This window comes from Bombus impatiens, unplaced genomic scaffold (genome assembly GCF_000188095.3).
Source record: "Bombus impatiens unplaced genomic scaffold, BIMP_2.2 scf_1445, whole genome shotgun sequence".
NCBI classification, from domain to species: domain Eukaryota; kingdom Metazoa; phylum Arthropoda; class Insecta; order Hymenoptera; family Apidae; genus Bombus; species Bombus impatiens.
Window position 1 is genome coordinate 780,636 of NT_177864.1, and position 23,083 is coordinate 803,718.

The 23,083-nt window shown below is 32.1% G+C and overlaps 4 protein-coding genes across 8 annotated transcripts; 3 read left to right on the plus strand and 1 right to left on the minus strand.

Annotated features, from left to right (window-relative positions):
- The first annotated feature begins 7,554 nt into the window (after positions 1-7,554).
- On the plus strand, positions 7,555-10,329 carry LOC100743688. 2 transcript variants are annotated; one of them, XM_003494013.4, is made up of 8 exons: positions 7,555-7,862; positions 7,973-8,270; positions 8,376-8,529; positions 8,607-8,749; positions 8,835-9,031; positions 9,109-9,496; positions 9,558-9,806; positions 9,865-10,328. In XM_003494013.4, exons 1-8 carry the CDS (start codon positions 7,773-7,775, stop codon positions 10,287-10,289), a joined length of 1,944 nt encoding a protein of 647 aa, XP_003494061.1. In that variant the 5' UTR covers positions 7,555-7,772; the 3' UTR covers positions 10,290-10,328. The 2 variants fall into 2 exon arrangements, with proteins under 2 accessions (XP_003494061.1, XP_012248001.1); XM_012392578.3 differs by lacking the exon at positions 7,555-7,862 and having other exon boundaries at positions 8,012-8,128; positions 8,199-8,270; positions 9,865-10,329.
- A 458-nt stretch (positions 10,330-10,787) lies between these two features.
- LOC100743809 (protein HIRA homolog) lies at positions 10,788-14,730 on the plus strand. Its single transcript, XM_003494014.4, has 11 exons — positions 10,788-11,095; positions 11,176-11,238; positions 11,386-11,496; positions 11,597-12,195; positions 12,288-12,563; positions 12,629-12,894; positions 12,969-13,512; positions 13,597-13,786; positions 13,863-14,147; positions 14,263-14,357; positions 14,465-14,730. The coding sequence occupies exons 1-11, from the start codon at positions 11,059-11,061 to the stop codon at positions 14,585-14,587; spliced, it is 2,589 nt and encodes an 862-aa protein (XP_003494062.1). The 5' UTR covers positions 10,788-11,058; the 3' UTR covers positions 14,588-14,730.
- An 854-nt stretch (positions 14,731-15,584) lies between these two features.
- On the minus strand, positions 15,585-19,795 carry LOC100743921 (START domain-containing protein 10-like). 4 transcript variants are annotated; one of them, XM_012392480.3, is made up of 8 exons: positions 19,609-19,795; positions 19,186-19,352; positions 18,888-19,101; positions 18,649-18,796; positions 18,364-18,516; positions 18,165-18,289; positions 17,968-18,090; positions 15,585-16,217 (listed from the first exon to the last, which is right to left on the minus strand). In XM_012392480.3, exons 3-8 carry the CDS (start codon positions 19,041-19,043, stop codon positions 16,209-16,211), a joined length of 714 nt encoding a protein of 237 aa, XP_012247903.1. In that variant the 5' UTR covers positions 19,044-19,101; positions 19,186-19,352; positions 19,609-19,795; the 3' UTR covers positions 15,585-16,208. The 4 variants fall into 4 exon arrangements, with proteins under 4 accessions (XP_012247903.1, XP_024227306.1, XP_033179891.1 ...); XM_024371538.2 differs by lacking the exon at positions 15,585-16,217 and adding an exon at positions 17,092-17,853; XM_033324000.1 differs by lacking the exons at positions 15,585-16,217; positions 19,609-19,795 and adding exons at positions 17,092-17,853; positions 19,425-19,553.
- LOC100749656 (phosphoglucomutase-2) lies at positions 19,601-22,979 on the plus strand. Its single transcript, XM_003493979.3, has 10 exons — positions 19,601-19,803; positions 20,337-20,447; positions 20,533-20,789; positions 20,920-21,382; positions 21,484-21,671; positions 21,748-21,925; positions 21,999-22,222; positions 22,329-22,434; positions 22,504-22,730; positions 22,809-22,979. The coding sequence occupies exons 2-10, from the start codon at positions 20,370-20,372 to the stop codon at positions 22,909-22,911; spliced, it is 1,824 nt and encodes a 607-aa protein (XP_003494027.1). The 5' UTR covers positions 19,601-19,803; positions 20,337-20,369; the 3' UTR covers positions 22,912-22,979.
- Positions 22,980-23,083: the final 104 nt, after the last annotated feature.

The window sequence follows — 23,083 nt, forward strand, 5'->3', positions numbered from 1 at the left end:
ATCGAGTCCCGGCTAATTTTCGCGGAATTTTGTGACGAGCTGTACGTAGTCGTGGTAGCACAGTTCCTAACACGAGAAGAGTGCAACGCTTCGGCACAAGGTCTGAGCCGGGCCGATTGCACGCAACAAGTACTCATCTCAATTGGCGATTATGGCCTCGTAAATTCATTTTCAGACCAAGTTGAACGAACACCGGCAACATCGTTTGCCTTTGCCCAGTCCCTCGCCCTTACGTCGCGTTATGCCTTAATTTGCGGCTACGGAAAGCCAACCTCCTTCCACTGCAACTGCGTTTCATGACTACGTCCGAAACGACAATTAATGTATCAGTTTCCGATGACCATTTTGCTACACGCCGGTAATAAGCGGCACTAGCGTACGTAATTGCGAGCTATCTCGACGAAACGGTCTATACTCGAGCGCCTTTTTTACTTTTAATCATCTTTTCTCAATTTTTTTTTTTTTTTTGCAGTCTTTACTTGTCAGCTTTTTGGAAGCGAAGATTCTAAGTTGCGAGGGAATTTTTCTTTTTTCTTTTTTTTTTCTTTTCTTTTACATGGCGTAGTAAAGCGATCCTTCGCGATCCGCCGCGATAAACTCGTACGACGAACCACACGGTGACCATTCTCCCGAAGGCCACTTAATAATAGCCTGTTATCGGTGTGCTGAAAACTGATTAAAGTGCGTGTCAGCCAGGATGTCCCATTAACGAATTAGCAGGGCACGCTATTTAGATAGTGCGGCTGTTACAACTGTGTTATCTTCGTTCCCCAAAAACCATGACCGATATGACCATCGATGGATGGCTTTCACAAAAATTCACCAGCAATTTATGCTTCTGTTCTTTTTACTTGAAAACCTCGTATCGTAGCATACTCCGCGCTGGTAAATTTCTCATTGCACGGTATCGCGATATTAATCTCGTAAGTAGCGCGTAATGGTCGGTAGCCATTGATCCGATCGATCGCAAGAAAAGCAATCGCCGCCAATGGTTCTTCGGTTACCCGCGATTTCCATCGTCGAGTTAAAAAGCGACAGACGGCTGATGTTTACGCACGTGACTCGCGTTTATCGTGGCAAGTTGTACTCGTTAGGAAAAGTCCGCTTCGGCAAATGCTTCTCGCCATTATCCTCTCGAAGCGCGTTGAACGTCGCGCCAGGCCCGGCATCCGGGCAAATCAATATACCCTGCTCCGCTGGCTACCGGCTGCATCCGCTGCGAATGCAACCAAGATTCCGCTACGTAACCAGATATCGAAACCATCCGGGCAACCGCAATAGTACGTTATCGTCGATACGAGCCCTTCGAAAGAGACACTTATTGAAGAAAACGGTATGGATTACCGAGAGGCTTACACAGGCACGAAACTGAAACTTCATCGACGATCCCGCGAGCTTAACTCCGCGTCTCTAAGCTTCAGAATTGTACTGGCGATTCGACGCCATCGTAGCGAGTTTCGATTCGTCTCGCGTAATACGCGTCAACTGTTCGAACGACGTAGGAAAACTTGGAATCGAGGCCGCGGAAGTTGGGTTAACGAGTTCCGTCGAAGTTAATCGACGGTTCCTGAAAAATGACGTCTATTCTGGAACTAAAACAGTGAAATTTCGTGAAAATGGAATTCATCGGTTTACTCGGCAAATGTTTGTCCGAGCGCATGCAAGCGCATACAGATCTGCACAAGAACTTTCATTTCATTCGTCGTTTTTTCACCGAGTTTAATGAAATTCGTCGAGAAAGACGTTTCTCGAAAGTCGTTACAACTTCTTTCGTTCCTCTTCAAATGAAATCCTCTTTCGACGTCTTTCGAAGTCTTCCGTCGCTTCGACCGCTTATTTCAACGATCGAAACGCGTTTGATCGCCTCGCCAGATCGTAACTACGGGAAGGCAAATAGTAGGAGGTAGCGTGGAAAAATGGAAGCAATTTCGCGATGGAGATTTCTTGCTGGTCGCGTTTAAATCGTCGGAATCATCGGACGCGTAATCGCGACTTCGTAACCCGATGCAAAAGAAGGCTCCGTCCACTCTTGGGCCTGTTTATGGACACACCGGAAATCGGTACGCTCGATTTTCCAATAAATCTCAATTTAAGAGGATCGTTCGTACTCGCGCATAACCGCGCATTTCATTTGCCAAAGCAATTTCGTAATGACGCTGGAGAACGATGATTGCCCGGGGACGCGGTCCGCGTTGCTTTTGCCCGGGTAATACGTATAAGTAGGGCGGCTTTAAGCCAGAGCATTACCGTTCACGATGAAATAACAGTGATTACGGTGCCTGCGGTATATACTCGCGACGCCTACCACGATCCAATAGCGAGAACTTAAAAGACACTGTTCGGATTGCCACTTCCTCGTTGATTCTTCTCTTCCTCTGTCTTTCACCAGATTTCCTTACCTCGTCGTTTTCTATTCTTCCTTCGTTCGAGAATCGAGAATTGAAGAGAAAATTGAATTTAGTTTCGCGCCTATGTAAGAGTATAATGGTAATTTTGGTAATTAATCAATTTAATAGAATCGTTAATTATTAATATGTTTGAAGAACGTTATTATACTCAAATTTTCTCTTGCAAATGCTACTCGATCGCTTAAAGGAAGAAATAACTTGCTGTAAATCAGGTATATTCGATGTTAAGAGAACGTGTAATAAATCAGAACCTCATTGTTCTTGACTGTCACGAATGATCGGAATAATCGCGCGATCTTTTTACACGAGTTTAAGATTACAGAACTTACCGCTGAAGTTGCTGCAAACTTTCTTCTATTCCATCCGAATCACTTTTTTTTTTAGCGGAAAAACGTTACTCTTATCAGGCTAATAAATCTGAATTTCATAGTTAGCAAAAGTCTTCTAAAAAGAAGTGCTTGACAAACGAAGTCGATCGTCTTATCATCGATTATCTCGCTAGATAACGATAAGATCGTTGGTAAATCTTGGAAGTTTTGTTTTTGACCTTCTCGAAACCTCCTACCGAATCAACTATCGTTCAAACTCAATTACGAAACGTTCTGTTTCATCATTCCTTTCATGAATCATGCTTCGCGCCACTTTCCAATGTTCGACTCGCGACACAGACGTTTCCGTGTTACGGTCGAACCGTGAAAAACGCTACGATCCACCCGAGCAAGTTGATAGGATGGATCGATCCGTGACGACGAAGAATTCCGTGAGCCGGGACCCGACGCGAATGCAATTCTCCGGCGAGGTTGCTGACTCGCGATCGATCAAGCCAGTCCGGCTACCTTCAATTAGTCAGCGAGGCTAATTAATTTACGACTCGATCGCGATTTACATAATTAGACGCGGTAACTGGGTACTATCGCGAATGCTCTTTTTGAGGGCTTCGTAATTATTCGCATCAATTGAGTCGGTTAAATGCGAACCCGGGATTCTCTTCCTTCGCCGACGAAGCACGATCCCCGCAATCGTGAAGATGACTCTTATCGCGGTTACCTCTCCGAAACAACGAGAACAAGACGAGATTATTGGGAAAGTCGCCTCTGGAAAATATTCACGGCCCTGTTTTCGTTCCTCGTGGGTCCAGAAGGTTGGAACTAACCGTGAAAGTGGTGCCGATGAGTCGACAGCGAGGTTCGCGGTAAAAAGCAGGCATGGGAGGATTCTGGCAACCGCAAAAACGCAGTCCACCCACCGAGACAATTTCTCTGTAACGTGATTTTACAGACGGGGCTCGGATTTCTGTCCCCCGACCCCTGCTCATGCGGTTCCTAGGTTTTTAGCTGCACCAATAAATCCCCGCTGGTGACAAAGAATCGTTTCCTGAAGGTTTAAACCTTTGAACGATGCAGGTAACCGAGAGAAACCCGAGGAAATCGAAGAGGTGGAAGACGACGAGTCGATGCACGTGTATGGACATAAAGGACGAGTCTGCTGACAATGCAACTCTCTGGCTCACCCTTACGATCGAAGCACGGTGCACAGTGCGTGAAAACGAACACGTGTATTAAAAAGCTTTGCGACTCGGAGTTTGCTACAAATATCGTCGATGAATCCAGCTGAATGGCACTCGTCGACGTATACCCGGGAATTCACAAAATATTTGCGCTCTCTCGACGATGCATTGAACGCAACGCAGGAGCCGTTCTTTTTCTCTTCGTTCGCACGAGAGAAAAAAGAATCGATACACCAGACTGCACAAAGGGCGGAATTTTCGTATAGAAAAATCGTATATAGACTCAACGACGATTACAATGAAGACGATACACGATGTGACTGAAACACGAACGGGCCGGATGTTGCGTCACGTAAATGGGGACATTAGGAATTTTTTTTCTGTGAGCTGGGCGCGTCGTTCCCGGTGAAATCGAAGGTACGTTCCTTCGATGGATCCGCACGCTATCTCGACGTGTAAATGGACCAAGTAAGTCGTCCCCTACCGTGGAAGAAAGATGTAAGCGACGTTGTGAATAATTGCAACGATTAAGTAGTCGCACGGACAAACAAAGAAATTGCATTGTGAGTCGATCTTTCGTTTGCATCACCGATTCAGTCGTTTACCGCGTATATGCCATCATGCGGAAAGCGTGGAATGCGCGTCGATTTCCCATAGCGTAACGCAGAGATTCGTATCGATATTATCAATTTTCTATCATTTCGATATCATCGTCGTCGACAGCGATGCGCGCGTGCAACACGAAATCGAATTACCGGGCAAATGATTCGTCGTAAATCGCGTTTTGGTAACGTTGCGTCAATCGATGCGAAGCGGACGCGAGCTGAACGGCGAAAGAGTCGTAATCGCGAGGCCCGCAGCGTGCAGAAGAATTATTTGACGGGCAAATCGATGGGAGAAGACGGAACCGGAGCCTCTATCATTTTTCGAGCGAAACGTCGCGCGGAAAGATACGCGGCGAGGGTCAATCGATAAGTATAGCTGACGATACGGTCACGTTCGATCGATGGACGATTGAACGTAATTCTATGGGATGGGAGTGGCCAGCGAAACTCTTTCCGAACGGAAAAGGCGCATCCTGTGCCCTGTCAACCAACAGTTGACAATGTACCACGAGGACGATCACCCGCACCCACGCATTTTTTGGCCATCACGAGATCGCTTGCGAGATCTCCAAACATAGACGGCTGCCTCGAGGAGCGCGATGTATTTGACGATCTACTGGTTGATTAGAACATCGCGGATCACGGACGATGATCTACATAGTTGGTTAGATTTTTATACTAAGAACGATACTTTGTAAGCGTCGGAATCTTGACAGAGTTTTTATTCGTCCTTTGTCAATATACGCATGGAACGTATCTAGAGATAACAGTTCGTTCGATGCTGCGTATCCACGTTCCACATGATGTGAGAACGAGGTCATCGGCTCAATTAGAAACAAAGTACAGAACCATCTACCTATAAAGCGAATCTAGCTTCGGATTGTAAACGTTCAAAAACAGCTGCGAATTGTTTCTTATTAACGACTCATCCACAGATCGTTTTTCTCCATTGTATCTCCTGCATTAGCGTTTTATTTACGATCCAGCGATATCTATCATATAGATTTCTCGTATGCATAACACCGTGACGAGATTTCGTGCATTTGATTACGAATACTATGGATATTGACCCATACGCGAGATATGTCAGCGCCATGGGGTGCATTCGGTTAAAATGAGAGGGTGACACACGAAGGGAAGAAGGGACGGTTTTGAACTGTATGCTGGATCTTAAGAGCATAAATCAACTACGATGATCCTGTGACACGATTGAGACGAATCGTTGCTCGATAGCCACGGTATTCTTTGGCGTATCATACGTTATTAAGACAGATTTTGTTCGCAGGCATTTCACGCTGATAATCCCATTCGATGGGTATCGTGACCACAATACGATCATTGTCAATCAATGAAACGGTGAAGCAAAATGCTTGCCACGATTTGTTAAGTTGTTCTATCCTAGAATTATTTAACGCGAGTTTCTCTCGTTTAATGGTCTCTCTTGTGGATCGCGTAAAACATCTAAACGAAATTATCAAAGTGGAAAGGAGGGTATTAGGGAAGAAAGAATTAGAACTCTCGTAAAAGAATTGCGAAAAATCTACGATTAATCTATAACATTCTGCCATTAATTTATAACATTTAAGTTAAGAAGAGTGACGTGGGACACCGTAAGATATCGCAGGAACATCGTGTGTTTTAGTTACAATTGACCATAAGATAGATACCTATGTTAAGCCCATTGTGAGCTCATTCTATACAATAGTGCGCTTATCTGACTTGGAACTAAAAATAAAAATCTCTTCTCCCTTGCCTCTCTCGCTTATCACATAGAACAAATTATTCTCGCGGATTATCAGATCGCGATCATTCTGTTCCTTCGAACTATTGCGTGACGTACTCGCTCGCGCGTTTTCTGAATGCACGCGGATCAACGTGCACTCGATAACCCTTTATATTCGTAAGTTGCTCTGAAAACACGTATGGCCTTTGTGACTACTCGATGATCGTTCGCCAATTACGTCGAGTTGCAGGAATTGTCATCACGAAGCTTATGAAGTCCATTCGAGGATTTGCAGCGTTGCTTACTTCTTACTCGATACTTCGGTACTTGAGCAAGTAGGTAATTTGATGTTCTTCGTAATCCTATTGAAACTAATTATACGAATCATTTAACTATTATTGTATTAGTAAATTAAGTAAGTTAGGTGTATAGTAATGCTTTCTGAAGTATTGCAAAAGTATAAAATTTTATACTTCGTTGCAATTATAGGATATGTTATTTCTACATTTTATTTATAATTTCATACAAGATTTTAGTTTTAATTTGAACTAGTAATTATACTGAATCGATAACGTCGTACGTGACAGGAAAATGGTAAGAGGGTCAGGTAACCTCCAAAATGTGGGACGCGAAAAAACATTGCATATTGCATATGTCGTTATTGACTACGAATAAGATATGTATATTCGTCTGTGATGTCACGTTTATTTTATACCTATTTCATCTATGATTCCAACATTTTATATTTACTGAGGCAAACTTTACCTATAATTGATAACTTATTGCGATTGTATGTATGTAATTCCCTACCTCATCGTTCGAAATCATAGATGGCATAACAGTATCTTTATTTGTAATCGCTTTTACCGATCGTAATGATCGGAAATTCAGAATATTGAATTTCATAAAATGACAAATCTACTTTTTATCTTATCTATGGTTACAATAATGAGACAAAAAAGTGTATCGAACATCAGATCTACATTATACAGCATTTATGTTATTAATTACAAATTACAAGTTCATATATTATACTATTTAGTATGTACAATAATAATACTAGAGAGGAAATTTCCTTTCTGATAATACATACCAATAATACATACAATAATACATACCAATTTATTTATCTAAATACTTTCGAGACTTTAATTACAGAACAGCTTGCTTTTCCATAAAATATACAAATTTACTACAAACAAGAAATTTTCAAAGTTCCAAATTTGATACAATTATAAATATCCGTTTATTAAAACCCAAGATCATAAATTAAATAGACACACATATGTATAGAGCAATCGTCTATTTACTATATCAGTTTCGCTTCTGTAATGGAGCAAGTATGTGGTTTTAAAATTCAAATGCTCTAACACAGCCGTTAATAACAAGATTTTCCTTCATCTGGTATTATGTTATAAAGTGATCTAAATATTTACCGATTGAATTATGTTCTTTATAATTCTGTCATTATAATTGATATTACCTAATTACCTAATTCTGTACGAAGCTGTCAATTTTATATCGATGTAATGGCCGTAAGTGCATCTTTCCATCGAAATGTACTTTTACTATCTCAAGTAATTCAACCTAGTGATGAGTTCAAGAAATATTTTCGCGAGGTATATTTTTTTATTAGAAAATAAATACATTTATTAGAAAATATTTTTTAATATATTATCTTTTTCTATACTTCCGTTATTTTAATTTATTATGATGTTTCAATTTATAGGGAATGTTTGACAAACCCAACACAGTAGGCTTTTTACATATTTCATATTACTTATTAACAATATATGATTCAGAACGTTTTAAAAAGCTAATTGAATGGCCTGTAATTTGCAAAAAGACTGAAGCAAAGTATCGTAACAGTGTCAAAGACTACTTAGTAATTATATCTGCAGAAAATCCTGACATTGGTTTTCCAAGTATACTTATATCTCACTTAATTCATGCAGGTGGAAGTAAATTTACGATCATTATGTGGAAATTATCCCAAGTAGTTGTAAGAAGATATATTATGCGAGAAAGTAAGATATTTTTTCTATAGAAAATATTTTTTTAATGCATCTTTTTCATCAATTATTATAAAATATATTGAAATTCCATTATATTACTGGTTCTTACTTTTTTAGCTATCTATGATGTTGCGTTTGCACCACAAGTAGGAAATAAAGGAAATCTAGCAAAACAATTTTTACAAGAAATTAATGCAAGAATTGATTCCAATATTTTGAATCAACATAAAAATTTATCCAGAATGAAGGATATAGTTGAATCTGTTTTAAAGTAATATTTTTACTTTTGTTTTTATTGATACATTTGTTGTCTAATTTTCCTTATTTAATTTAAATCTCATTTTTCAGGAACGAGAAGGAAACATTAGATAATATTATAGCAGATATTTTTGAAAAAGAACTATTAATTGCAAGTCTCTCAGAAACTGCACCTGTACATGATTCAATTAAGAAATATTTAAGGGACATAAATAATGATAAAATAATAAAAAGTTGATACATTTAATCCATGTTTTTAAATTTATGTATATACTTATGTTTAGCTTTCTCAAAATATTAATTATTTATTAATTCTAGCATGGAAAATGAATATAAGTAAAAGCTTAAACAAAATACAAATACAAAATAAAGCTTTAAGAGATGTAGAGCAGGTCATGTATGAAGTGAATAATATAATCACAAATAATAGTAGTGATATTAAAATATTAAATGCAAAACCATTACAAAAAATAAATCATTTGGAAATTTCAGAATTATTTTCTCCAGATATGCAAGTAAGTACTTGTTTACCATTTACTAATAAATATTAATAAACTGAAGAGTAACACATTAAACATATTTCACATTTCAGTGTCTTCTATTTCAATTATATAAGGATGATAAATTAATGCTAAATAATTTTATTCTATTATTTAATTTTCTCCTGACTCAGTTGCAAAACCAATTGAAATTAAATATATTAGAGGACTTTTCGGAATGTTTATTACAAATAGAAGCTAGTTATACAGATCTAAAAGCAGCGCTTGATATAATTCAAAAATATCTGACAGATATCACTAAAATAATATCTGAGACACAAGATATTTTATGTCAGAAAAATGTAATACAAATCCATGATGATGATGTTATATTACCTATGATGAATGTGGTCATGTCATCGCCTCTCATTAAAATTGATACTGATTATAGTGATGAAGGAAGTAATCTTCAGAAACGACTGCAATTAACTCCAGTAGAAGGTAAGACTAAAGCTATTTATAAAATTATTGAATAATATATTTATGCGAAAATTCTTTTCAGCTCCACATAAATCACTATTTTCGAGGTATGAACGCCTAAAACAAAATCGAGCATCACATGGACCAAAATTAAGAGAAAATTTATTAGTATCACGAATCAATTTTAAAGACACAATCACAAGTGTAAACAGCGAACAGTCGTCTTTAGATACGCATATGGTCTTATCTAAAAAAAATGTATTGTCTTCCAAACATGCAGAAAAATATTCACGATTATTTTCGACTCGTATAAAAAGAAATAATATAACAGGTACGTAACCAACATTAAATCTTTTAAAAAGTTAAAAACTCTTCTCTTTTTTGTGCAGCAACAGCAGCAGCAAACTCAAGCATAATATCTATACCTTGTTCTTCAAATGCGAATTCTACAGCAATTACAAATTGCATAATTGAAGAAATGCATGATATATCAGAGCTTAGTCTAAACATTTCAACAAAAAGTCTTTGTAACATAAATGTAGAATTTGCCACACCAAAAAAATTGGTCGCTGAACAAGATAAATCTGAAAACATGTTAGAAATGGAAGATGTAGTAAATGATCTTCCAAATAAAGCTAATGTGATTGATATATGTGACACAATAGATGTAGAGATTAAAAATAATGACGATGATGCTATCAGTAAAACCGAACAAAGTAAACATCGCAGACGTTCAATCGGTGATTTAGTTGAACGTTATAAAAAGTTACTTGAATTAAGCAATCGGACATCAAATCAAAAATTAGTTACATAAAATAAATAATTGTAAGAATTTACAAACATGTATGCAATGAAATACATTTTTATATTTCTTTTTAAAATGAAATTTTATCATTTTCTTGGCTTTTTATTGAATTCCCATAAAATAAGATGCATTTAGTTTATCGTTAAGAAATTAATTTTGAAAGTACATATGTATATATATATGTATATATCTTTATTTCGGTGTGTTGCTAATGGATTCAGTTTTGCAAAAATTTTTAAAGTAATTATGGCATACATTGTAAATAGTATATCCCACAATTATAAACACATCTTAGTTTTATTTTTACGAAAAGTATACAAAATAATTCAAGAAGATAAAAATAAAAATAAACCCAAAATATAGAATAAAAATCGATCATCTGAGATTTCGATATTTGGAAAATCGATTTTAAAATACGTATATTTTGTAGATAGCATACAATCTTTGAGTAATCTTTATAATATTCACCATGCTTATATTAGTAGTCCTGTTGTAAAACAGTATATTGCATACAAGTAAACAATGTGTATAAATCGTTTTTTATTAAAAAGTACGCGACATTTCTATGTGTTACGATAATACACCTTTCATGTTTTCATAGAAATTCGCCAAAATGTATTGCCGGTAGTAAAATGTGTTTGGATTCTAATTTGAGGTTATACTACATAATAAAGAGTTATATTTTAGAAAATTTAGATTCTAATTGAATGTTACAATGCTTAAAATCAATTATGGATAATAATCATTGAATCGACAAAGTTTTAATAAATACAACAACATGAAACTAGTAAAACCTAATTGGGTTACGCACGATGGTTTGTACAAAATGTTTTACTTGGATTTATTTTCTGCAATGTTTACAATTGAAATGTAACATAAAATGTTTATTTTTCAGGATATCCAATTTTTTCCGTGGATATACACCCAGATGGAAAAAGGCTTGCTACTGGTGGGCAAGGTATAATATTAATATTTTCAATTTATACCTAATATTGTTTTGTGGAAATAGTTGAATTTGTTAGTTTTTCCTTTATACCTACAGTATATTTAATTGAATTATAATTTTATGGTATATTTATTATATTATTCTTAAAATTAATTATAGGTGGAGATTCTGGAAGGGTTGTTATATGGAATATGGAGCCAGTAATTAGTGAAATTGCTGAATTAGATGAAAATATACCAAAAATGTTGTGTCAATTAGATAATCATCTTGGTATGAAAACAAGTTAAAATTTAATTTATCCTTTTCATATGTTATTACATGTATATAAATATGTATATCATATTAATAAATATATATAATACTTTTATAGCTTGTGTCAATTGCGTAAGATGGAGTAACAATGGTTTGCTAGCATCAGGTGGTGTAGATAAACTGATCATGATTTGGAGATTGTCAGGTGGATCAGGTGGAAGTTCAATATTTGGTGGAAAATCCAGTATTGAAACATGGCGTTGCATAGCTACATTACGTTCTCATGAAGCTGATGTACTTGATCTTGCGTGGGCACCACATAGTCCATGGTTAGCTTCTGCATCAGTAGACAATAGCGTAATTGTGTGGGATGCATCAAAATTTCCAGCTATAGTAGCTGTATTAAAGGGCCATACAGGATTTGTAAAAGGAATTACATGGGATCCAGTAGGAAAATATTTGGCATCACAATCTGATGATAAGACGTTAAGAGTATGGCGTACGACAGATTGGACAGAAGCAGCATTGATATCAGAACCATTTGATGAATGTGGTGGAACAACACATGTTCTAAGACTTTCTTGGAGTCCAGATGGACAATATTTAGTATCAGCTCATGCAATGAATGGTGGAGGTCCCACAGCTCAAATAATTGAAAGAGATGGATGGACACAAGATAAAGACTTTGTTGGTCATCGTAAAGCTGTTACTTGCGTGGTATATATTAAGCACAAGATATAAATTTCATGATTTACATGTGTCAAATTACTTATTAAGTAATTAATTTATTAACTTTCCACATGTTGCAGAGATTTAATGGTAACATTTTACAAAAAAAGCAGCCAGGTTCCTCTAAACAGTATTGCTGTGTTGCTATAGGATCACGCGATCGTTCTTTATCCGTCTGGTTGACGTCCTTAAAAAGACCTTTAGTAGTAATACATGAATTATTTACACATTCAGTCTTAGATGCTAGTTGGTCACCATGTGGTCTTCGATTAGCTGCTTGTTCTTGGGATGGATCTGTTGTACTTATTGAATTCACACAGCAGGAATTAGGTCAACCATTAGATCCTGCTGAACAAGTATGCAGCCTACATGAATTATTTCAAATAGTAATAAATAAATAGTTATTTCTATTTCATTACAGAGTAGTCTTCATGAACGATTATATGGTAAACCGTTGGTTCAAGGAGGTTGTACTGTAATGGAAGCACCCGAGCTTCTTAATCTAAAAACATCGACACCATCGACACAACCAACTTCAGCACCTCCAAATATAAATTTAGTACATCCACCCAATACTACTACAACTACTCCTGCTAAAGGTCCAATTAATAAGCAAATTGAAACAAGAACATCAGATGGTAAAAGGCGAATAACACCAATGTTTATACCACCACCATCTGATACAATGTGAGTTAGACTGTAATTTTACGAAATTATAATTTCTATATGTTCTTTAGTTTATATTAATAATTTTCACTCAGGGATTCGTCAAATAATAGACTAGGAACTCCAACATTTACAAGCCAAGTAAAAAGTTCTATTGTTATTGAGAAACGAAACGACGTCGTAACGCCTAATGTTACTTCGTCTTTAAATTCAACAAATATAAACAGTCAAGCTTCTACACTTACCTTAAAACGTCGCGACCAGTCGACTCCAAAATCATATCATACACCATTTAACAAGAAACCAAAAATTGCATCTGAAAGAAATATAAATCAAGTTATATTTCCTCCATTAAAACCGTCCAGTTCATTGTCTCAACAAGCTGGTCACTATGCAGTAACTGTTACTAACAGCCAAGGTTTAGCTCATTTACAAGTATTTAAAGGCACAGATTCTGAACCTACTTGGGATTTGTATCTGGGATATAGCGCTGTAGCGCTTGCAGCATCACCGACAGTTATAGCACTTGGGTTAGAAGATGGTAGCCTCCATACATTTCATCCTACAAAAGGATGCCGTCCAGCACCTCCATTAGCACCGCCTGCACCACTTGCAAAAGTTCATGCAGTTGGAAATGCAGTATTAATTCCTTTTTTAATTTCCTTTTTACTTTTTTTTTTAATTTAAGAATAATTATTGTTTAATACACATAAACGTTTTTAGGTAATGGTTATTTCAAGCTGTGGTGCTGTACGTGTATGGGAAATAGGATACTCGTGTAGAATGATAGTTTCTACATCTGCTGCACATTTAGCAGTACCTGGTACCTCTTTATTGTCCTGTACTTTATATAATGGAATGCCCCATTTAGCTTTCACGAACGCTAGAGCATATATATATCATAAAGAAATGGGTATATAAATTATATTAACTAATAAGGTTATTTATTGTACATTACATACAATACATTTATTAAAAAAACTTGTTAGGTACATGGCTACTCATTGGTGACAGTCAAGATCCTATATGGCGTTGGGCTTCATTTAATGCATCAAGTGCATCTGGAAATAGAGCACCCAGAGGTCCATTATCTTCTTTGCAGGAAGGACTGTTTAGAACAGCTGGAAATACTTTACCCAATCCGAGGTTACCTCATAGTGCTCCAAGTGTAGTATCATATTTAGAACAACAGCTACTTGCTTCCAAAGCTCTTGGAAGTGCTCAAGAATACATACATTGGCTCATGGCTTTAGTATCATTTTTATTAACTCAAGGTATATATATTAAATTATAAAAATTAAAATATAAAAAAGCATATATACAAATATGTATATGCCCTTTTTTATATTTTAATTATTTATCATATTTCACAAAATAATATTCTTTCAGACGGATTAGAGAAACGTCTAAGGTTAATTCTAGATGAATTTTTGGGTCCAAGTCACACAACAGCTTCTAAGAGCATATGGGATCCTTTAATTTTGGTACTATCTCAGTATATATTCTTCATTTATTTGTTTCTATTTCTTTATGTGTTATATATGCTATTATTAGTTACAAGCATAGTATCATATTTCTGTATTTTATATAGGGGATTAAAAAGCATAAACTTTTGGAAGATGTATTATCTGTTATTGGAGGACATCTTCGCTGGCAAAGATTATATCTTGAGTACATGGAACAATTGACAACACTGAAAAATCAAACTAATTAAAAGTAATTTTTCAACATATAGGTATAAATTAACGTATAGAATTTATATTGTGATCATTATACATTCTAAAATGGTGTCTAGAAACTTGAAAAACATAATTATTTCATTAAACATATCTATAATAAAAATATAATAATGAACATAATTTCATAAACTTCTGATTTCTGTAACAACTGTAACATGTGAATTGCTAATTTTAAACTTAAAATGATACATTTTTTCGCTATATATAATCAGCATAAATATGCACTTAAATAATAATTCGATTCCATACTTTGTGAATTTTTAATGCCTCTTTTATTTTATGCAGAACGTTTTCAAATCAAAGAATGTGTGAGTTTGTGATTATTGAAACTTCATTATTTATTTTTAATTATAGAAAACGGATACAAAATTTCAAGCACCATTTTAGAATTATTTTGTATTTCTTGTATATGTTTAAGAACAAATCTTTATGAAATAAGAAAATTGTACAGTCTTTTTATATCATACATGATATAATAATAAAAATATCTGAATGATAACAGTAATATTTTATATTAAATAAATGATGTTTTTTATTTTAACATTTAATAAATATTTGTTATTAAACAATTTTATCCATTCTATTAAAAAACTTCCTTTTTATGCAATATTATACAGAAGAATAAAGGGAAAATAAAACATACCAATTAATTAGAAATTTTAACAATTTTATATCATCTTCATACAGTACATTTTAAACAAATCAAGTGCCAGGCAATGTATAACACACTACATTAAACTTTAATATTAATATAAAAATTTTCCATACTTAAATTGTAATTATATGCACTTGTTAATATAAAAAATACTTACACTAATATAATATACTCACAAATATAGTACAATACAAATATTATTTGATGTATTTCATATAATTTGTTATATGATAGGCATGAAATTTGTTAACCCTCTTAATAATAAAATTGTAAAATTAGTGATAATGGACAGAAATAAATTTATAATTATATATATATATTCTTTATTTCCGTTTGTCTTCCGGCCATGCAGTAGCTTCCTGGTACAAAATAAGTTTACAATTACCTATACTAGAACTTTTTCTTCTCATCGTAAACTTAATAACAGTTACATCAAATTTATGAAATACATCAAATCAAACCCTTTCATTGAAGAGTAATGCTTATATGGAATCCAATCATTATTTTAATATTTTGTTTCTAACAATTTGCTAAATATATTCGGATAAAAATATATAGAGTATATCATTATTATTTCCACATAACAGATAAAAATAACAATTACCTCAATAATGAATTGCACCAATCATACATATAATTGTATTGTATACAAATAGAGGCCATTTAAAACAAGTAAAAAAATAATACATAAGAATCAATTAATAATCCACAATTGATTTATGTACTTTTATATCATCTTTGTATATATAAACTTGCACCAGGATATCAATATCAGCCAAACTACAATGAATGACGTAATATAAGAATATAGATTATTTTAAATTGAATAAAATACATATTATCTGTTCTGCTGCAATACATTTCGTACAAAGATAATAATTACTTGGTAGATTTAAAAAGTAATACAATTCTCATCTTTTTTAAATCTTCATTAACCATCTTCAAAATTCCTAAAAATAATATCACAAATATTATTCTGATATAATAACTATCTTTTGCTATGTAAGTACATACAGAAATATATATGTATAATGTAAAAATTCTAATCACATAAATACATGAGTATATGTATATACAGAAATTTCAAGTTATTTGTCTTTCAATTGACACTGTAATTTAGGAAATAAAAATATTTAGTATGACTAGAATGTACTGAATATACACAAATAAATTTTATCTTAAATTTATCAAGGCCATTACATTCTAAAGCAAATGCAATTAGACTTTAAACATTTAAATAATTAAATGTACGAAAGATGACATATAAAATTAAATATGTAGAATCAGTTTATCTCCAAAAAATTGAAATATTCATCACATTGAAAAAATTCATAAATAACACATTAAGTACCAATGTATATTCTGATAATTTATGTAAGTATAAATATGCATGTACATATACTTTAGAAAACTAGTTATTACTATTAGATATAGAAAATCACAAAACGTATGTGTTATTATAAGAGATAAATGTCATAATTGTATAAATGTAAATAGGACATTGTATAAATAGGATATGTTAATTGCATTAATTGAAGCAGAATATTTAATAAATATAGAAAAGCTTAATTCTTTTTACAATGTGTAAAAGGTTCTAAATAGAAGAACTACACTATGGTAAAAGCAAGAAAATTTATATAATTTACTAGATATATATTTACCTATTGTCTAGACAAGTTATATATAGAGATGTAATATAAAAAATATGATAAGTAACATAAATTTTAACATAAATAAAACAAAATAAGTCAACAATTATATATTACAAAGTACAAAACTAATAACTATAACTAATAATATTATGCAGTATCATTTTTAAGAAAATTAATAATTATATTGTTGTATGTGATCGCTATTTTTGTATCCAAACACTAAGATTTCTCTAATATTCCTAAAATTGCACTTGTAATATTAAGATGCTACAATCATTATCTATGTATCGAGCTATAATGCATTAATCTTAATAAATATTTAATGTAGACAATATGTAAATCTTTTGTACCTTCAATGATAATTTTTATACATATATACAAAAATTATTATATGTAATACCTAAATACTCACATAAAACAATAAAAATAGATAAACACATAAATTAAAAATTACAACCTGCATATTGTGCGTTATGTTGAATCACATGTAACAAATTATACTTTCAACAACACATACATCACCGATTCAATAAGGAACTATAACTATATAATATTTAATACAAGACAGGCCATGATGTATTCTTATTAATCATACTGTCATTCATTGCAATAGGCCATATAACTATTTGTGATACTAATATTACCAATATAATTAATGAATTGCAGTTAGATGTGTGGATGTGTATATAGATAATATATAGTTATATACACATTTACACGAATAAATTAACTTTCATCAAGCTCTGTTGATACTACAAACTTCTATAATACTGCATTTTATAATTTCAACTATTATATTATTTTCTTAATGTTAACAATGGAAACATCTACTTCATGAATAAAACTAATCACTGTCCATTGTAACTGACTCTTTTAATTCTGATTCATCAACATAATAATTTTTTGAATTTTTTTCTTCTGCAGACTTTACACACTGCAAACAATTTATAAATAAATTTATTGTATCTAAAATCATAATTACTATTTTATCATAAAACGTAATTAACCTATAATGCTCGATGTTAGAAATTACAGAAGAAGGACTTACATCCTCAATTCTTATACGTGGTGATGCAATTTGTTCAGGGAAATGCCAAGGTTTATAATTTGGGTTATTAAGTAATTTCCAATTAGGATAAGCTACAGAAGCTTTATGTAATTTTTTAACCATCTAAAACAAGAAATTAATTTGAGAATTTAATATAAATAAAAGTTTCAATTGTAATTAACACAAAAGTTACATACTCTTGGAGCAAATATTTGTGTAACTTTATTAACCAACCATACTGGTAATTTTCCATGTGGATCAGTATGAGAGACATAGCCTAATTCAGAGCCATCACCATTTCGAGATGGTCTTACTATATATCCTTAAATAAGATAAATAAATAAGTAAAAAAATACACAGAGACAAATAAATTTTATTTCAATATTTAAATCATACCTGTAAGATAAGATGTTGCTCGTACAAATTGTTTTCTTGGTGGATAATCTTTATGAAAAACAGAATGATTCAAAATTAATTGCTCTATACCAGTATCAAGCCATGATCTTTGTAGAACAAAATCTCTGTTTTTCAATGGAGATGGACAGGCCACTAATTGATTATATATATATACATAGATATACACATATATATTATATATATATATATACATTATTTGTATACAAACAACTATAATTTCTATATAAATACAAATAGAATTAGTCAATAATATTAAATACTTGCTTGAATAATAACCAATATCGTTATTTGGATTAAAAAAGCCTATGTCTTTTGATTCAATCATATGGGTGTCCCAAACCTTTCTATACTCAGGATCATGTAACACATCATATAATGTTTCTGGTAGAACATCGGCAAAACGTGTTCTAATCTGAAAAATATTTCCATTAGTAATATTAAATATCTATAAATATGTAAAAGAAATAGAAAACTCAGTTGCAAATAACAGAAATAATACATACCTTTACCATTCTAAAACTAATTCCTGATACAGATTTTGTCCAAACTGATAAATCAGGTTTATTATAATCTAATCTCCAATCATTATTATCATCATATAAATGTTTCAACTTCTCAAAATCCTTATCTTCAGCAATTTTAACTATTCCAATATCCATTTTATAAGAATATTGTCTATGACACAATTAACATAACTAATACTTAAATGCACAATTTCTAAAAATAAAATATACAATGACACAATTTTTTAATTTTATAATTTATTAACACAACCTGATAAAAATGCAAACACAAAAATACCTGTTATTCATAGAGTTCTTAGCAATTTAATAAAAAACCAATGCATGTTCAGTTTTTGTATGTAACAAGCCTTACACTTATGCCAGAGAAGTATTTGGTCAGTCTTAATCATTGTTTTCTTTTCCAAAGATAAAAATTAAATATACTATTCTTGAATTTCATTCATGCTAAAAAGAAAATAAAAATATAATAATTGATAAGTTAGTATAGTAGGTTGAAATCAGAGGTTGAAATGTAACCTCTTGTCTAGTAGCATTTTAATATTGGTAAATTCTGTCATCTCTGATCGATCTATTAAGTCTATTAAGTAATAACAATATAAATAAATACAAAAATTTAAACAGCCCGCACAAACATTGTTACGTACATTCTCTTGAAAGTAAAAACAATCTGAATGAATTTTCTACGTGTATATGTACATACCTCATGTATATTGAACTGACCACCGCTTACAGTCGAAAAATGTTTTTACAAATTAGAAACAACTTATTTTGTATACTCAACTTATGAATTAATATAAATTGTCCATTAAATATTTGAAAAATTAACATTTAACAAAAATTCGCATTGGAAGAATCAACTGATTTGTGTTACGGGTATGATATATACTGATAACAGGTTAGTCAGTATCTAACATACTATTCAGATTATCTTTACGTGAGTTCCAGTTTTTCATTATACATTTATCATTTTACTATTTATTTGAGGTATGTTTTATTTCATTCGTAAATATTTTAATTTTTAAGTAGATATCAACGAATTTATTACTGTATTATAATCTTTTTACCCTCCATGTATACATGTACATAAATATATATTAATAATATTTCAATATTAGTATGACTTTCTATATATGTTTGCAAGCTATGTATCTTTTTCTATTTTTATTTAAACCTGTTAATTACAATTATAAAAATAGCAATGCAATATTTGTTAATGATAATTACTGATTATGAACAATGATTATTACTGATCATTGAAGTTCGTTTGCGATCGTTATTTCAGTTACCGTATATATTATGATACAAGAATACATCATTTTTTAAGCTATGGAAATTTACTTCTCCATTGCCTATTGTTTACATTTTTAAGTACAATTAATATGGATAATATATTAAATATTTTATGCATAATTATAAATTATATTTTAGGTTATTCTGTATTGGGATATATGTATTTTTAACATGGCTGTAAAAATTTCTGTTAATACTGGAAATATTGAGTTGGATAATAAAATTAATGAATGGTTAAAATGGAACAAGGTTTCTAATTTAATGATATTTTATGTAAAATGTATTTTTTATGTTAATCTTTAAATATTTACATTGTTTATGAAATATGTTTTAGGATGCAGTTGCTGAACATGAAATTCAAGAGCTACTTCTTAACAATAATAATAAAGTTTTGTTTAATTTATTTTTAAAAAGGCTTGAATTTGGTACAGCTGGCTTAAGAGGTTGTATGGGTCCAGGATATAGTCAAATGAATGATTTAGTTATAGTTCAAACTGGCCAAGGGTTATCAATGTATTTACTTGATAGCATTGTTGATGTAACTGAAAAAGGTGTCATAATAGGATATGATGGACGTCATTGCAGTAAAAGGTTAATCAGGATATTCAATTTACAATTATTAGTTATTATAGAATCTATTTGATTTATTATATATTACATAAATATGGATTATGTCTGTAAAATTTTATTAATGTTATGTAAGATTTACATATCATTTTAGATTTGCAGAATTGACTGCTGCAATTTTTGTGGCAAGAAATATAAAAGTATATCTGTTTTCAAAAGTTGTACCAACTCCCTTTATACCTTATGGTGTATTAAAATATAAGTGTGCAGCTGGAATAATGATTACAGCATCTCACAATCCTAAGAATGATAATGGATATAAAGTTTATTGGGAAAATGGTGCACAAATAATATCACCACACGATAAAGAAATCCAAAAATATATACTCAAAAATCTTGAACCAATGGAATCTTCATGGGAAGTAACAAAAGTCCATCACAGTTCTTTATATCAAGATCCATGGGATGATGTTATGCAATCCTATTTTAATGATCTCAAAGAAACTGTTTTATATCCAGAAGTGAATAAAAATACAATATTAAAATTTACTTACACTCCTATGCATGGTGTAGGATATCAATATATGACTGCAGCTTTTAATGCTGCAAATTTTAAGGTATTGCTCTAATGGTTTGAATGTTTATTATATATCAAAGAAATTGTATACTTCTATTCTATTTCAAATAATTCATTAAAATGTTATTCTATATATTACAGCCATTTATAGTAGTTGAAGAGCAAAAGTTACCTGATCCAGAATTTCCAACTGTTAAATTTCCAAATCCAGAAGAAGGAAAAAGTGCTTTAGATCTTAGCATACAAGTAGCAGATAAAAATTCTTCTTCTGTTATTCTTGCCAATGACCCTGATGCAGATAGACTAGCTTGTGCTACAAAAATGAAAAAGTATGTTATTTGTTTCTTTTGTTAACAATGTACATACGTATCTACCATTTAATAAGTTTTTGCATTTCTCTAATAGTGATGAATGGTATATTTTCTCTGGTAATGAATTGGGAGCGCTTTTGGGATGGTGGATGATGCATAAGTATCAAGTACAACATCCTGATACAGATTTCTCAAGTGTATACATGTTGGCATCAACAGTCTCAAGTAAAATTTTAGCATCAATGGCTAAACACGAAGGATTTAATTTTGAAGTGAGTATGATGAAAATAAATTTGAAGTATTTTTGTTATTTTTATTCTTATACGATCCTTTTTGTTTCTAAAGGAAACTTTAACGGGTTTTAAGTGGATGGGTAATAGAACTGTAGAATTAGAAAAAATGGGTAAAGTAGTTTTGTTTGCATATGAAGAAGCTATAGGGTTTATGTGTGGTTCAAAAGTTCGTGATAAAGATGGCATAAGTGCTGGAATGCACATAGCAGAATTATCAGCCTATCTTGAAACTATGGGACTCACTCTTCACGACTTGTTAAACGAAATATATACTCAGTATGCTATCGCACAATTTACATTTGAAATATTTATTTGAATGAATATTCTATTTATTATTCCACACTTTACATACATGTTTATTAAAAAAATATATTTGATTTAGATATGGACACCATATTTCTAAAAATTCATATTGGATTTGTCATGAGCCAAGTGTAATCAAGAAAATATTTGAAAGATTACGAACATACTCTGGCAAACCAAATACAGTAAGGAAATACACATATGTATATGTACAGAATATCAATGTTATTACTTTAACTTTAAACATTTTCTAGTATCCAACAAATATTCTTAATGGGAAGTATATTATAATAGGTGTGCGTGATCTAACAACTGGCTATGATAACACAAAACCAGAAAATACTGCTGTTTTACCTACTTCGAAATCTAGTCAAATGATAACATTTACATTTAAAAATGGCTTGGTTATAACGTTAAGAACTAGCGGTACTGAGCCCAAAATTAAATATTACAGTGAATTATGTGCTTCTCCTGATGAACAGTAAATTGTTTATATTTTTCATATTTATAATATAAATAATTTTAAAGTAATTTATTAACCTTGTATAACTATTTTCAGAGATATTGAAGCCTTGAAAGGCATTCTTGATGAGATGGTATCAGCTGTTGTGATGGAGTTTCTTCAACCTGAAATAAACTGTCTTCTACCTCGTATTAGTTAAATAATATTATAAACATAAAAATTATTATTTAATTCGACAAATTAATTATATTATATTTTTTTATGACATGTTCTCGTGTTAATTATTTATATTCAACTTAATTAATTGGTTACTTTTTGTAATTGCTTGTTGTTAGAAGAGATTATATTTAACTTATAATGCTATTAGCCAC